The 17,500-nt window shown below is 38.7% G+C and overlaps 1 protein-coding gene across 3 annotated transcripts in view; it reads right to left on the bottom strand.

Annotated features, from left to right (window-relative positions):
- The window catches only part of RASGRF2 (Ras protein specific guanine nucleotide releasing factor 2), a 123,676-nt gene that overhangs the window by 43,505 nt on the left and 62,671 nt on the right, over nucleotides 1-17,500 (bottom strand). For 2 of the 3 annotated variants that reach the window (XM_085214322.1, XM_010726097.4), the window contains exons 13-17: nucleotides 14,806-14,888; nucleotides 13,890-14,138; nucleotides 13,232-13,620; nucleotides 9,957-10,085; nucleotides 7,241-7,330 (exon numbers count right to left, since the gene is read on the bottom strand). In XM_085214322.1, the coding sequence (XP_085070448.1) occupies nucleotides 7,241-7,330; nucleotides 9,957-10,085; nucleotides 13,232-13,620; nucleotides 13,890-14,138; nucleotides 14,806-14,888 (940 nt within the window). The remainder of the gene's footprint in view (nucleotides 1-7,240; nucleotides 7,331-9,956; nucleotides 10,086-13,231; nucleotides 13,621-13,889; nucleotides 14,139-14,805; nucleotides 14,889-17,500) is intronic. The other variant, XM_010726098.4, reaches the window with a different exon arrangement.

The following is a 17,500-nucleotide window of genomic DNA, read 5'->3' as shown; positions in this document are numbered from 1 at the left end:
CAATAACAGTAAAGGTTAAATAGGAAGGAGCCAATACTTCCAAAGAGTTAAATTTATCATTTTTCAGACTATATGTGAATGGATAGTCGACTGTCATGCCAAACAAAAACTGACAGTATGTGTATCAGTCAACAAAAATCTCTGAACAAAATGTCCATCTTTCAGCTCCCAGACCATTTGTGACTGTTGTTGCTGAAACAAGTCAAGCAACTCAGGGGAAAAAAGCAAACAAACAAAAAAACCATACAAAGCAAACAACAAAAACCACAAAAAAATCCTCCCAAAATTTATCTCACCAGTCTCATATGAAAGATCATAAAACATCACTGGGTGCCTGAAATGTAAGGAGGATAACTGGTAATCTAAACAACCTGCACTCCATGAACTGAGATTTTGTAGTCCAATTCTCCACTTGCAAAATCAACATCCTTGGGTTTTTTTTTTTTCCGTTCTTGTAAGTGTTCAAAGTTCTATTCCAACTTCCTTCCTTTTTAGCTTAGGAAAGAAGTGTGAGAAAGTGCATGTTCAACATATCCCATCCAATTATCCCATTCAGATCCCACAATAGGATCCAGTTTCGGGGTTCAGGAATAGGCACTATGCTATCCTCCTTTCTCAGATAAGATGTTTTTATCCCAGTGCCAGTTTGCTTGCATATATCTATGAAACAGAACTTTCTCGGCAGCTGCTCCAAGATTAGTACAATAGGTCAGGAAGCACATGGTCAATGGTGTTATAACTCAGGAATTCACCACTGCATTTACTTTTTTTCCTGAGTAGTCAGCTTCTTTAATAAGCTTGAATAAGAAAATAATTTAGGAGAGGAGAACCCATAAAGAATTGGTTTCCAAATTTCTGGTAAAGTGAGGAAAATCATTGTTTTCCTCTGACTTTTAACTGGCAAAAGCAAGGAGTCACCTGAGGCAAAACTAAACTTCATCTTGAAGCCATTGTCTCAATTCAAAGTTATTGTTATCAAAACTGCAAGGGAAGATTCAACTTCATTTGAATGCTTAGCCAGTTACCTAGAATTGCTAAGCAACAATTTTGTTAAATTCAAAGGGCTCTTAGTTCAGGAGCAAAAACAGAAATCTATTCAAATTCACTACAGGGTAGGTGAATATCATTAAGGGTTATTGAATTAGAAGGTAGCTTCCAAACAAATTGGTTTTAATCTCTATTTTCATTTCCCTACTGATTTCTCAGTAAAATATCCTCTGACAGGAGAAAACATACACAAATTTATCACAAAAACAGCTTGGTGAACATGTGTTAAAGATGCAGCCTATAACAGAAGACAGTTTGCCTCTCTATGGTAACATCATCCTGTGCTGCCCCACAGGAGCATGCCCAGCAGGTCTTGTTGCAACACCAACACTGGCTATGTCCAACATTGCAAAGGACATCTGGTCAATTCCTGACAACTCTCCAGCCACAAGAAAGAAAGCTGGCTGGTCTATTAATGGTTAATTGTCACACAACCCTTCCTGATGAAGAACAGTGTCAGACATAGAGCAAGCCAATGAGGATTTCCTACCAAACTCCACCTGCAGCTCTTCAACCAAAATGTGGAACACAAGGAAGCTGCGTAGTATTCAGGTCTCAGAGCTTCTGAAACTTTCCTAGGCCTGCACAGGAAACTGATCTGGAAATCTCTTTATAACATGTTCCCAAGAGGGAACAAGCATACTCACTTTTCCATTTCCTTGCTAAAACTAAAACTAATACAAAAACAAAACAACCCCTTCCCTGTCCTGCAGAAAAGATCAAGGGAGGATACCAACTCCCACGTGAACCCTTTTCTTTTGAGGAGCTAAACACTGCAGATCATTAACGCAAAGTATGGACTGGAAAGGTACACAACTCAAACAGGATTGCAAACCATACCTGAAACTGTGATGTCACTGATTTGCTGATATCCTGTAACCATGACAGGAGGCTAGACGCCTGCAAATTAAATGTTGCAGCTCCACGTAGAAACCTACTACCTAAAGCATTACAGTTAGTCTGCTTCCAACTGCTTAGAAACAATCTCCACAATATCTGTCATGCAGTTGTTCCCATCTACACTTCAGTAACCTCACTGAGTTAAGTGACAGAACTCCAAAATAAAAGATTCTTTGTATTTCAAATACAGATTGGGATATCACCATCATGATTATTTTTTTCAGGTCAGAATTCCTAAGAAATTTCCACAAAGCTTTTCCAGTAAATAGAATGAAATGGTATATATATATCCCATAAAATTTCTCAGTGCAAAAGTACTTTAACTAGTACTAACATCAACATTTATGCCAACATATTGAAAATCAACTAGAAAAAGACAGGAATTCTCTGGAATACATACTCCACAAGCCACATTACACAGTTGAAGTGCCAGGTACCCTGAACAGGCAAGTGTATGAAAGCAAGTCCTTCTTCTTGTCACAGTCATACATATAACTACAGACACACGAACACACAAACACGCACAGGCTTTCTCTTGTATCATTTGGTACAAAACATAATTCCATTATTCCACTTAGTGCTTATGCCAAAACAAGAAAACAGAATATTGTGATACTAGGGACTAGAAAATAGTCTGAAAGCCTCCAGAACAACACCACTGGTCAGTAACTAAAATATTCTATGCAGCACTTATTAAAAAATTTTGCTGAACTTTCTCACGACACTTTTAGCTTTTCTAAATAAGCAATCAGTCATAATCAATCTCTGCTTGATTTATTAGAAGGGAAATGCCCATACATGACCACATGAAACAGTGCAGTTTCGGTCTCTATGGAACATGAATTACTACTTTTAGGTGATTGTTATTTGTCCCATAAAGTGATAGTAATCAAAGCAGAACTAATGTGAGTCAAACTCAAGAGTCCAAAGGACTCATCTGACACAAGTTCAGTATATACACAACTTTCAAGAGATGTATCATTCTGGTAATCAGGACTGCAATTTATGAAAGTCTATTTCTGTTGGTTACTGCTGCTACATTTAAGATACATTATTGCAGACAGATATCTATAGCAACTCTGGGCAGACAAAGACTTTCTATATGCATTTCAATAGCTAATTTTCACATCAGAATTTTCATAGAATCATAGAATGGTTTGGGTTGGAAGGGACCTTTAAGATCACCTAGTTCCAACCCCCTTCCATTGGCAGGGACACCTCCCTCTAGACCAGGTTGCTCACTGCCCCATCCAGCCCAGCCCTGAATGATTCCAGGGAAAGGGCATCCACAGCCTCACTGGGCAACCTGTTCCAGTGTCTCACCACCCTCACAGTAAAGAATTTCTTCCTAATATCTAATCTAAATCAGCCCTCTTCCAGTTTAAAACCACTTCCTCTTGTCCTCTCACTACACGCCCTTACAAAAAGTCCCTCCTCAGCTCTCCTGTGGACCCCCTTCAGGTACTGGAAGGCAACTATAAGATCCCTCCACAGCCTTCTCTTTTGCAGGCTGAAGAGCTCCAGTTCTCTCAGCCTGTCCTTGTAGGGGAAGGTGCTCCAGCTCCCTGATCATCTTTGTGGATTCGCTCCAACAGCTCCCAGTCCTCCTTGTTTTGGGTTCCCAGTACTGGATGCAGTACTCCAGGTGGGGTCTCATGAGAGTAGAGGGGCAGAATCAGTTCCCTTGACCTGCTGGTCATGCTTCTCTTGATGCAATCCAGGATACTATTGGCCTTCTGGGCTGAAAGCACACACTGCCTGCTCATGCTGAATCTTTAATCAACTGACACCCCCGAATTCTTTTCCCCAATGCTGCTCTCAAGCCATCCTCTGCCCAATCTGCATCTATGCTTAGGATTGCCCCTCTCCAGGTGCAGGACCTTGCACCTGGCCTTGTTGAACTCCATGAGGTTGGCATGGACCCATCTCTCAAGCCCATCCAGGTCCCTCTGAATAGCATTTCTTCCCTGTAGCCTGTCAATGTACTATTCAGCTTAGTGCTGTTTGCACACCTGCTGAATGTGCACTCTATCCCATTGACCATGTTGCCCATAAAAATGTTAAATAACATCAGCCACAGTAACAATTCCTGAGGAATGCCACTCATCACAGGTCATCTAGCTCAACTCCCCTGCAATGAACAGGGACACCACAGCTACCAGGTTGCCCAGGGCTTGATCCAGCCTCGCCCTGAAAGTCTCCAGGGTCAGGGCATCCAGCACATCTCAGGGCCTCATCACCCTCATTGTAAAAGACTTTTTCCTTATATCTAACCTAAATCTGCACACTTAAAGCCTAATCCACTTCCCCTCGTCCTGTCACATCAAACCCTGCTAAGGAGTCTGTCCCTTTCTTTCCTGTAGCTCCCTTCCAGATACTGAAAGTTAGCTATAAAGTCACTTCTCCAAGGTGAACAGCCCCAGCTCTTTCAGCCTGTCCTTGTAGGAGAAGTGTTCCATCCCTTGATGGCCTATGTAATTTTTGTGATTTGAAGGATAACTGTTTGAATGATATTTAGAAATATTCTTTGACAAGGCAGAAGTAGCAAAACACAGGGGTTTTAGGAAAGTATTCTCTATCCTGAATTACACTCAGATAAACAATTCAAGTAAAATTGATTTACCACCAGAGATATGTCCAGGCAACTAACTGAAAGGGACAGTACATAAGCAATTCATTTTTTAGAAGATGCTTTCAAACTTCCAGCTGTTATTTTAATTAGTCTTTTAAGTCATTACAATTATACAGAGTAAAATCAACTTATCTCTTTTCTAGCATGGGACTTATTTTCCTGCATGCAAATCATGTTTGTCAGAGACACTCCCCCAATGATTTTTTTTTCCTACTTTTCTCACTTTCTCTCCTCTTCCTATCATATGTATTTTAAAAAATAAATGCTTAAACAGAAGAAGCCAGGCCCTTCTGCCAACCACAAGCTTCCATCCCACTCCTATCCTCTCTTGTAACATGTCACCTTGTTCTCGTGAAAAATGGTATATCCTTTACAGTGCAGATCAGCATGCTGTAGGAGGAGAAAAGCAGCTTTGCAGCATGCAGCATGCTGGAAAAACCAAAGTATCCAACCTGAAATGGGATGACTGAATTGCTGAAATAAGCTGCTGTATTCACAACGAAATAATATATGAATGTTTACTTGGGATGAATTATTTGCTTCTTGTCAAATGTTTGTTTTCTGTGTCAGGAGATTTTGGTTTTTTAATTTAATTTGACAAAGAAATACACTTCTCCAAATATATAGAGTATACAAGATTTAGATTTCGAATCTAGGTCAATGCAATCTCCCTGAAGCCCATGTTCACTGGAACTGTTACAAAATAAAATGATCAACTTAACATTAACTGTTTTTCTTAAAATATGTTAGGTATTCTTGGTAAAGTAGAAATTTGTTTGCTACGCTATTGGTCACTCTTTGTTTTATTGATGATTTACCAAGTGCAAATCACATCTGACCAGTCTGCTGGCCTATGATGAAGAGACAACATGGACAAGGAAGGACAAATTGATGTCATCTACCTGGCCTTCTGCAAGTTCTCTGACATGATCCCACACAACACCCTTGTCTCCAAACTGGAGAGATGTATTTATGGGCTATTTGGTGCATAAAGTTGGTGGGACAGCTGCATTAAGAGATCTTTAGTCAACAGCTCAGCATTGATGTGATCAGTAACAAGCAGTGCTTCCAGGGGACTGTACTGGGACCAGTACAGTTTAATATCCATATCAATGACACAGACTGTACAATCAAGCTAGTTTGCAGTTGACACCAAACTGAGTGGTGCAGTTGATGCTTCAGAAGGAAGGGATGCTGCCCAGAGGGATCTGAACAGACTTATGAGGTAGGCCTGCACGTGTGTTGGGGCAATTCAAAATATCAGTACACACTGTCATATGAATGGATTGGGAGCAGTCCTGCAAAAAAATACCTGGAGGAAGAAAAGCTCATCACGAGCCAGCAATGTGCAATTGCAGCCCAGAAAGCCAACCCAAGGGCTGCATCAAGCAAATAAAGACCAGCAGAGGAGGGGAGGTGATCATCCCTCTCCAGTCCACTCTTACGAGACTTCATTTGAAGTGCTGCATCCAAGTACAGGATCTCAACACAAGAAGGACATGGACTTGTTGAAACCCGTCCACAGGAGGCCACAAGGATGATCAGAGGGCTGGAATAGTTCTTCTGCGAACACATGCTAACAGAGTTGGGGTTTAGCCTGGAGGACACTGGGGAGACCTCACTGCAGCCCTTCAAAAGGGCTTAAGAGGGGGCTAACTGGAAAGACAGAGACTTTTGACACGGGCACGTAGTGATGGGGCAAAGGGTAACTGTTTTAAACTGAAAGAGAAGATATTTGAATTAGATATAAAGAAGAAATTCTTCACTATGACAGTGATGAGGGACTGGAACAGGTTGCTGAGAGAAGCTGTAGATGCCCCATCCCAGGGATTAATGCCAAGCTGGATGGGGCCCTGGGCAGCCTGATCTGGTGAGAGATGTCCTTGCACATGGCAGAGGAGTTGGAACTGGATGCTATTCATGGTCCTTCCAAACCAAGCCATTCTATAATTCCCCCAAAACAGCACAGCATTTTTTTGATAATTTAGCCTCATCCATACAATTATTCAAGATTTTAAGCACATTTTCAGTCTCTTCTAGCCCCACTTTCATGGTTTATGAATGTTAACAAGTATGAGGATCTGCATGCAAAGCAAACAATTTCACTAAATGAATGCTAAAAAGATATTTTATTCTTTAAAAAATTGGTGCAAGATATTCTTCACTTCAAAAAAATTTACTAAATACCTGCTGTGTAAGTTTCATAAGGGCTCTGAAACAATGTAATTTTTGTGATGATCTAAAAATCAAAGGAAGTATACAAAATTAATAGGAATACACAACTCTTACTGTCCAGAAGTTACTGCTGCATGATGTCTACTCACTCACTGAAAGAAAACAACCACAGCATAAAGGATAAAAAAGCATAAAGTAGACATAAAGGATAAAATGTGGTAATATAGTATTAAACAATGTAAATGTAATTCTAATTTAAGTAAGCAAGAAAAGAGATCATAGGCTTATACAGTGATCATTCAAAATCTTGCTTAAGAATTTGGTAATATTCTTAGAGTTCACAAAACAAAGAGTACACAAGACACCAAGCAGATTATAGTAACAAATCAGAGGCTGTTTAGGATTCAGGTAAATTCCTAAGAAATATTTATCTTCTGAGACGTAAGATCTTAATGTTTGGTATATTTTTTGGTAAATTTTTCTCACCTGGCGGACTCCCATGTCCTGCTGCAGCTGTAGCAATAGCAAAAGCAGATGCAGGAGAAACAGCACAGTGACTGTTGTCAGCAGTTTGCACTGTAAAGAGAACAGACAGAGAAAGTTCATGCCTTTAATTTTTTCAGGTAAGTGACAGTAATATTTGAAATCTTTACTAATGTTCATACACTGTTTTATACTGTTGGAACACTTTATATTTTCATTGTCATTGGATTTTATATTGATTTGATCTTGAAGATCTTTTCCAACCGGAGCAATTCTACGATTCTATGATTCCATATTAAAGGAAATAAAAATATCACCATAATTTCTGCAATTTGACTATTTGTTGTGGGCTTGTACAATTGATGTTGCTATGGAAAAAAATTCTTAAGACATTGCTAAGGATGAGGAATAAACGTGAACGAAACAGAAAGACAAAAGTAATGGTACAGACAGTTAACTAAAACAAACAAAAAAACAACAAACATATTAAAGGACAAAGCATATTAACAAATCAGATGAGATTTACAGATCTTCCCAGATCCTTTTCAGTTTCACACTCATCACTTGAGTACAGTTTTGCAAAATCTGTCAGATTTTCTCTTCAGGGATGATCTTCGGTCAATGTTGATTCTGTTAGTACTCAAATAATATAGTACTACTCCCCACAGTTTCCAACTCCAGAGTTTTGCCATCCTGCAACTATGGCCAATAGCAAAATATTACTATTGGTTTAGTATTGAGATGTCTCAGTAACTTATTAACAGTTGAGAAGACTTTGTTCTGTTTTCTTTTTCTTCCTTTTTTTTTTTTTTTTAATACCAAGTATCAACTGCCTTGAGATCTGGTTTGTTTGAGAAGATAGCATTTTAAGTGGACAGAGCTCATGGATAGATCTCACAGCTGAGTTAATGTTTTTGAAGAAACTTGTGAGAACTATTTGAGGAGCTCCAGTTCTCCTTTTACTTCTTCAACAGAGCAGTTTATTCAAATTTTGGAACAAATCACTCGCTATCAACTGTAAATTTTCAGTTTCACACAAGGTAACTCACACAGTCACTTCCCAATGACAATACTGGGTATTGTGTAATTCATGATTACCTATCATGTCCAAAATATGTCTCCTTAGCAGCTGAAAAAAAAGTATCTGTAAATGTCTACAGAATTTTGTGAGAATAAGATTGATTCAGTCAGTATTAGTTCTGAACTTGGATACATCCTGCTCAAGCTGTTGAAGAAAATTTCATCACACACAAAGCTCCAACATGCTTCCAAGTCTCCAGTTATTAACACATACTTCTCTCCAGAAATAGTGCCTCCAATTTATTTCCATGGAAAAACTAAAACAGATATAAAGAGCACAAGAACTCTATCTGATTGAGCATATTGTCACCTACAAAACAGAAGTTTTCAACACAGTCAACACCATTAGCCAGCAATGAACAAGAGCCTGCATGCCAGACTTGTGAAAAGTCAGCAGCAGTGAAGATGTCCCAGTTTCATACCTGCTATGAAAGCATCACTGCTAAGAAAATGTTGCTTATACAGTCCATCTTTCATTGGCCGAAAGAGATTAAGGATAGAAAGCATCAAATCCAGAGTGTTCACAGTCTGTGTAGTAGGACCTTCCTGTCATGACTGGCAATGTGCTCCATGGTCTTAAGACTAGTATGGGGTCTGGTATCACTGTGCTGTAAGAGAAAGGCTGTCTTGTCTGGCCCAGCTCATGAAATTTGAGCCTTCAACTTCATCACTGTCGCAAAATAGTTATCGGTAGTTGATGGCTTGTCCAGGTTCCAGGAAATCCAGCAAATCACCCCTCTTCTGTCCTAAAAGACAGCGTGCATCACTTCATCCACTGGAACTACATCTTGAACAACTTCTTCATTGGGGAATTCATGTCATCACTCCGTGGGCTGCCATTTTGACTCCACCTTGTGGTTGTGACACTACATTTCATCATCAGTAAAGATGCAACCCAGGAAACTCACCTTCAGCCTCATATGGTTCAATAGGTCCTGACAAACTTGCATGCAGTGTTCTTTCTATTCCTGTCTGGGCATTTGCGGGACCCACCTGGCTCCAACTTTGAGATATTCCAATTTTGGCAACCATTGTTTCCAATGTACTGAAACCTATACTCAGCTCCAAACACACCTTCCTGATCATAATATGCCACATGGATGAACTGATCAAGACATTCTTCACTTCATAGTGTGGCAGCTGTGCATGGTTGTCCAGAATGTGGCTTGTCTTTCACATTGCTGCTGCCACTGACGAAATGCTCCACCCAACTCTTACTGTGCTCACATTCATCTTCTGTCTCCAGAAACATTTAACAATTATAGATATATGTCAATGGGTGCCATTTTTTTCACACAGAGGAAGGTAATATATACAGATAAACTTCCACATCAAATACCATTCTGTATGCCCCTCTGCTGCCATTTGTCACACAGCAACAAAATACAGCAGAGTAACAATACTGGCAGTAAAGTTCAAACTCTACTGTTATACCACCAACAACACAACATCTGCCTCTGACATCATTGGCCACAATAATAAAAAAGGAAGCATTACTTTCAGAGCAGCCCTCACTTATTAACTGAATGGCATAATTCACATTATTGAAAGATTACAGATTTCGAATATTTTGCAAAGACTATGCCTACATTATTTAAACTCTTGAAAGCTACAGAGGGCAGAAACTTCAGTTTCTTACCTCCAGGTTGACGATAGCGGAGATGACGTGGTGTTGCAGGGGATCTACAAGGGGAAAGTTCTGTGGTATCCATTGCTGAGGTACTTTCAGGAATAGTTCTGTCCACTGACACTGATTCTAGAACTGCTGCTTTAAAAGAGAACAGATGTTATTAACAGGATGATAGCTCAAAATTTACAACATATTAAGAGGTCTTTGGGAGAAAAGGTATGTGGCTTTGTGACACACCTTTTTAAAGTACAGAGCATGGTCAGTTTAGTTCGTTTTAGATACGAACACAGTACAGCTCTGAAGAGAATTAAGAGTGGGCAAGTGACTCAGAACTCTCAGTGTGTGAACACCAAAAGATAAAAAATCTGCAAACAGACAAATTTGAGCAAACTGACTGCAATGATACAAAAGAATTTGTGTGTCACAATGATCTTCATTGAAAAGCAACATTTTAAAAATGGCCATTAATTAAGAACATTTTACACCGATGTTTAAATACCAAATCTAATACACAAAAATTATTTATGTTTAATCTACATTCTGTAGTTGTTATATAATGCTACATTTAAATACTGTTGCTTTTGGAACTTGCTGTGCATCTTCTGTGCTAAGAAGATTCAGCAGTAATTACTGTCTGGAATGAAAGCTTTGTATCGATGACATAACCAGACAAAAGCTAATAAATAAATAACTTGGTGAAAAATGGAAAGTAGTCATTTTTAAAAAATAGCTTGGTTATTACTGCAATTTAAGTCAACAGAGTATGCACTAAAATGCATTTATAATAACGGAACCTGAAGTCATAAGTTTCATATGAGCTCACAAGAAAAAACCCTTGACAGATTACTATCTATAATCAGAATACTGCTTAATAAAATGGCCAACAACAGTGGAGAACTGATTAGTCTGTGGAAAAGTTCTTCCATTAGGAACATATTAAAAGAAATAGTCATAACTTCAGAATAGCAGAAAAAAATACTTCGTGCAGGGAAACCAAGCATTTTAAAAAGAAAGCTGATAAAATATATTTTATGTTTGATATTTACAACAACTGTGCCTTCAGCATAAGTATATAAAAATACAAATATATAAATATAAAAATACAAAAAATATATAAAAATACAAATAAAGTTTGATAGTGTGGGAGGAGGCAAAAATTTGGGAACAGAAATGAACCATGTTCAAAAATAGCAACCATCACCATAAATAATAGGTCATGAGAAACTGAATTTGTAAAGTTATTTTGGATTTAGAATAAGATACCTTTGTTTTCCTGGAAATCCTCAAGTACCAGAGCAATAGCATTAACAATTATGAGGTGGTGGTAGCTCCTGATCAAGCAGAACTTATCTCCTTACCCAGAAAACTTCAAAAATAAAGAACTATGTTTGAATGATGCAGAAATGCAGATCAGCATTATGTAGTTCTCCTACTACTCATCTCCATTCTTTGTGAGCAATTTCTTTTTAAAGTTACTCCTCTTCTTGAACGTGATAAGCAGTGACAAAAGGACTTTCCCCTGGAGAACAAAGCTAGTTGCAAATTCCTCTAAACTGTGTGCAAACTGTTCAGCAAGAGATCTCTAAAGGGACTAGAGACAGCCATTTAGCATTTATATGAGATTCTTGCCATTTCCAAATGTTCCCTCATGCTGCCCAGGTGACACAGCTTTGACAGACTGGAATGCAGTTTGAGAATACTTCTGCAATAATGCATGGTGCTAACGCTAGGTCAGAATAATCTCTACTTTAGTAGGTGTGCATTTAGTGTATGACAAAAAATTTTACATCAAAAACTACAGTTACCTATTTACAGATCACCTCAAAATTAACACTTTATTAACTATATTTTGGAATGTGCTATAATAAAGATTTGAATATGACTATCCTGGTGCATGCAAAGAATTTGCCCAATTTTATATAGCAAATACTGTATTTTAGACATATAAATAGACTGTTATGTAATTAATCCACAAATATCCAGAGAACAGAAATAATGTTTAAATGTAACAGCCAACCAGTATTTTATGAAAGCATAAAGAGTCACCTACTCCCGGAATGCTAATGAGGCTATACTGCCTGATGAAAAAATTGTATGTTGAACAATACGCTACACTGCGTAAAAACAATGCAGGAGTAAGAAATAGATATAATGCTTCAGTGATATTTTTGTTAGTTTACATTTGGCTACCTTCTTTCCTCTGTGGTTTTACAAACTTCCACTGTTGCAGTTTGTAAAGAGACCAAGCTATCTTCCAGTTATATTTATTCAGGTTACAAGTCAGGCACTAGAAGACTAGAATTTTAGGAAGAAAACAGAAATGTTGCATTTCCTCATCTTTTGCTTAATGTAACAAGATAAAAAATTACAGTATGTTTTTATTCCAATTCAGAAGACCATACCTCCATTCCCAAACAGCAATAACTACTCACCCTATGCGTGCCTTATGAAAATAAAGCTACTTTCTTGCTTTGTCATCTATTCTCTGCCCAGGGAAGTGGTGGAATCCCCATCTCCGGAGGTATTGAAGAGATATGTGGATGTGGTACTTACAGACATTGTTTAGTGGTGGACTTGTAATGTTAGGCTGATGGGTGGACTTGATGATCTTAAGGGATTCTTTCTAACCTAAATTATTCTGTGATTCTGTGTGCAATGCTCTCATTCTATATGCCCACAGTGAGGTTTATATCAACTAGCATTATTCCTCTGAAAATAGTGCCTATTTTAAGGTGCCTTACAAAAGCCAACAAGCATTTGTACAATAGCAATTCATCTTTTTAGACATCTACCTTCTGGACTGATAACAATCAGGTGCTATGAATCTCAATAGTGCACCCAGTGCTCACATAAATTATTTGAATTAGCAACTAAATCTTTCTGGAGAACTCCCACTAATTTTATATATCTGTTTCCTTTTAGCTTAATATTTTACTTCACAGCACAACTTCAACCAACTGCAACTGGCATCAAGTTTGTTTTTTTTTTACTTCATCCAAAACATTCTGCTGGACTGAAAACAGACAGGTCCACTCTGCCATACTACAATGCCCACAAAAAAGGAAAAACAAACGGAGGAAACACAGCCACTAGAAAAGACACCAAGAGCAGTGTATTTAATTCCCCAGTGCAAGTTACTGTGATCACAAAAAAAAAAAAAAAAAGGGACAAGGAAAAAGAAACAACTGCTGTGCAGTAGACCGATAAAAATTAAGCTTCCATTTGAGAAAATTAAGCTCCATTTACCCAAGAGTAACATTCACTGTTCTGTAAATATAGAATACCTCTTCGAATGCTTCTCCTCAGCTTGTTACAGAGGTCAATGCGAGGGTTCTCCAAGCTGTCCTCTATGGAGCCAGGGCTTTGCTCAGGAGAGGAGGGCCCTTTGCTAAGGTCGAGAGGTACTTTGCTACCTGTTGGTGGAGGAGAAGTGGCTGGACTATACGTTGAGGTAGGACTGCTTGCCACAGATGAAGTAGAAAGATCAAGGGCACCAATTCTTGAATTCAGTGGTGAAGTCAATGACAATTTTCGAGTTCTGACAGGTGAGGATGTTCTGGAAAGTGACAGTGGAGGGGGAGATGAAAATTTGCGACAGAGATGTGGTGACTTCGCATCAGCGAGGTACTCTCCTCTGTTGTTTTGACCGGTAGCAAAAAATAACTCCAAAGCCCTGGAAGCAAGAAACAAAACAGCAACATCATAGTAACAAATGCAAAACAGATTGAAGTGAAAACACTTGCAGAGGCAAAATGAGATATTTAGACCTCAAAGCCCAGGCAGAAAATTGAGATAGACTTACCTAAAAATTTACTCCGTATTTATAGAGTAAGAACTTTCCTCTCAGATTATTTACACAGAAATTAGGTTAAAAACAAACAAATGGTAATTCTTGGTAATTCTGTAAGTAATTTACCATAGAAGACAAAGGACAGTGCTCACCTAACTGGAATGGAAGTGAAAGGCCGTCTGTATATGTCTGAAAGTTTTTCCAGTACAACAGCTGCAGTAGTAAATATGCGGTAAGTATGTAGGAACGTATTCAGGAAATCAATACTCAGAAATCGCAAGTCTGTTAGCCTCTCCAAAAGGCGTTCAACACTTGCATAACGGATTTGAGGTACTTTGCAGGAATTTAGAGTTTTGCTGAAGCAAATATCAATGTCATCTCTATGAAGACGTGCATCAGACCTACACAAAAGTTAAAGTAGAACGTTTCACCAAAGAGGAAGAGTGATTATGGTACACTAGAGGTATCACTTCAGCTATTCCTGTCAACACAGGACCAAGAAATACATACTGCATTCTTGTATTTCATCAACATAGGAATACTCTTATGGAGAAACTACCTTAATTCGATGTTAAAACTGTAGGATGTGTTTTTTTTTTTTCCCCTTCGAAATAGGACAAACAAGGAAAAGAAAAATTTAGGCTTTGGAATGCTTTGGAAAGTCGTAACTGTTTGCACTCAGTGTAGGTTTACCAAACATTTAAAAATACATTAAATAAAATGATGAGTAGTAGGACAGAAAATAAATGCCCAATACAGAATTAAACTACTATCCAAACCATAACATACTGCAGCTTCAGAAATAAAAGAGAAAATTGAGCTGTGATACTATATAGTCCAACACTGTGACTTCAGAGTTGGCCATTTTCAGTTATCCCTACTATTTCAGGAAACAGATTGAAAAAAATACATGTTGGATTAAGATTTAATTCCGGTCAACAAAAATGAGGGTAAGTGGAGGGGGCGTAAATACTTTATTTTCCAAAAACACACTTCCTTTTCTTAAATTTTTTTATTAAAAAGCAAACAAACAAATTTTGCTCACTGGAAATAAATTGTCTCACTTACTTTATCATATGTGGCACAGTGACTTTAGAATTTTCTTCAAACACTATGGTCATTAAACCATTGCACCTTATGTTATCAATGCACTGTGAAAATAAATATTGTGAACTGTTAATATCAAAACACACTGTAAAGGGTTAATTTCCACACTGTTAGTATCACCACTAGCATCACTGAAATATAGCTTTCACAGAGTCTGAGCAGACTAAAATACAAGGTACTTTCATAAAAGAAAAGCAGTGATGAAGCAATTGTAACAGATATTACTCTCTAGTCTTCTCCTTTGATTTGCAGAGACTCAAGTCCATGCATCTTTACCAGCATGCTCAGAGAATTTGGCCCAGAATCTTTTTTACATGGCTACAGATTTTTAGTTGAAATTGAGATAACCTTGAAGTTCATTTGAAACTGAGTGATGTTAAATACTTCTATCATATCTTGAAAAATCAGCACTGGAAGAAAGTCAGAATATTATACATTATATGTATAAAGTGAGAGACAAATAGTTTCTAAAAACACACATTTCCTTCAAAAACAAATGCAAATAGTGCTATTACTGTGAAATACAGCTATCAAGCTGCTGTCTGAGTAGTCCACTGAAAACTCTTGTATAAATGTTTCAGGCTAGTATCAGAAAGTGTAAAGACACTTCTGGGACATGTTGATAGCACACATTAGTTTGAAATTACAGGCTGTGCTGTGGCCAAAAGAAGTTTACAAGTTATTCAAGCCTCAAAGCAGCTCAGCACTAGTGGTGTGTAAGTACAGCTCAAAGCCATCTAACAGCATTTTTTGCTGATTTGTATTCTGACGTAGTTGAGATAATGCAGCACCCAAAACCCTGCTCTTGGAAGTCTGCACTCTGCCAGTAGTTAGGGCTTTTATGATCTGGAACAAGTATCTCATACATACTACTATAGGACTCTTGCTTTTATAATACTTTCAAATTTTATTTTCAACGATTATGTATGTGCAGACAACACTATTACTTCACATCAATAAAATGGAGTTTCCAAAGTTCTCATGCACATATACACCGAGTTTAAGAATAATCCGTTGAACTTGAAATATTGCCTAGCAAAATAATGACTGATGTTAGATCGGTCAAAGATTACCAGAGGCCTTTTCTGGTCTTCTATGATTTATTTAACTATATGTGCTTTTAATTTCAGGTTTTTAACAATGGTTTCAAACTTAAATAATTCAAATAATTCACATTATGACTTTACCAAATTGTTACTTTAAAGCACTGAGACAAAAAAACAACACAGATCTCTAATAATAATACAGTTTTCTCCAGGTGACTTTTAAATGTTGCAAAGAAGCTCTAAGCACGAAATTGCCCATGGCAGTTCAGTGCTGTTTCCATTAAGACTGCATAGTCCTAGCATTTATCAGTTATTTGACAGATGAAATCTTAGAAAAATTGTGAGGTGAAGGAATCAAAGTAACAGGGAGCTAGGGCCAAAGGACAAGCTTAAAGTAGAAGAGAGGAGATTTTTTCAGCAGCAACAAAATGCCCATGGTGTTTGAACAGGGTCTTGAGTCCTTACTCTTCTAAAATGGTATCTACTCTTGCAGATGACACCAAGTTAGGAGGAAGTGTTAATCTGCCTGAGGGTAAGAAAGCCCTTCAGAGAGACCTGGATGCCCCGTCCCTGGAGGTGTTCAAGGCCAGACTGGAAGGGGACCTGGGCAGCCTGGTCTAGTATTAAATGTGGAGGTTGGTGGCCCTGCATGTGGCAGGAGGGTTGGAGATTCATGATCCTTGAGGTCCCTTCCAACCCTGGCCATTCTGTGATTCTGTGGCAGGCTGGATCAGTGGAGTGAGGCCAGTGGGATGAAGTTCAACAAGGCCACGTGTTAGGTCTTGCACTCTGGCCACAGCAACCCCAGGCTTGGGGCAGAGTGGCCGGAAGGCTGGTTGGAAGAAACAGACCGGGTAGTGTTAGTTGATGCTCAGCTAAACATGAGTCAGCAGTGCACCCAGGTGGCAAAGAAGGCCAGTGGCAACCTGGCTTGTATCAGAAGTAGTGTAGCCAGCAGGACTGGAGAGGCGATCATCCCCCAGTACTCAGAACAAGTGAGGCTTCACATCAAGTGCTGCATTGAGTTCTGAGCCCCCTAGTAGTAAAACATTGAGGCCCAAGAGAGTGCCCAGAGAAGATCAATAAAGCTGTTAAGGGTATGGAGCACAAGTTTTATGGGGAGAGGCTGAGGGAACTAGAATTGTTTCCTATGAAGAAGGGTTAGGGGAGACCTTATAGTTCTCTACAACTACCTGAAGGGACATTGTGGTAAGGTGCAGGTCAGACTTTTCTCCTGTGTAAGCAGCAGTAGAACTAAAAGAAATGACCTCAAGTTGTGCCAGGGGAGATTCAGGTTGGACATTAGGAAGAATTTCTTCTCCAGAAGAGCGGTTAGATGCTGACCGCTGGGCAAAGCGTGGACTTGAGTCTTTGCTGGGCAAAGGCTGCCCAGGGCAGAGGTTGATTCACCATCTCTGGAGGTGTTCAAGAAGCATTTAGATGGTATACCAAAAGACAAGGTTTAGAAGCGAAATGGTGGTAGGTGGATGATTGGACTAGATGATCTTGGAGGTCTTTTCCAATTTTGGTGACTCCATCATTCAGCTTCTCTGTTTTCTTAAAAAGCTTAATCTTCTTCATTCTCACATTGTTAAAATATCTCCGTTGTT

Source organism: Meleagris gallopavo, chromosome Z (assembly GCF_905368555.1).
Source record: "Meleagris gallopavo chromosome Z, MGAL_WU_HG_1.1, whole genome shotgun sequence".
Lineage (NCBI taxonomy): Eukaryota > Metazoa > Chordata > Aves > Galliformes > Phasianidae > Meleagris > Meleagris gallopavo.
This window is presented reverse-complemented; position numbering and strand designations above follow the sequence as displayed.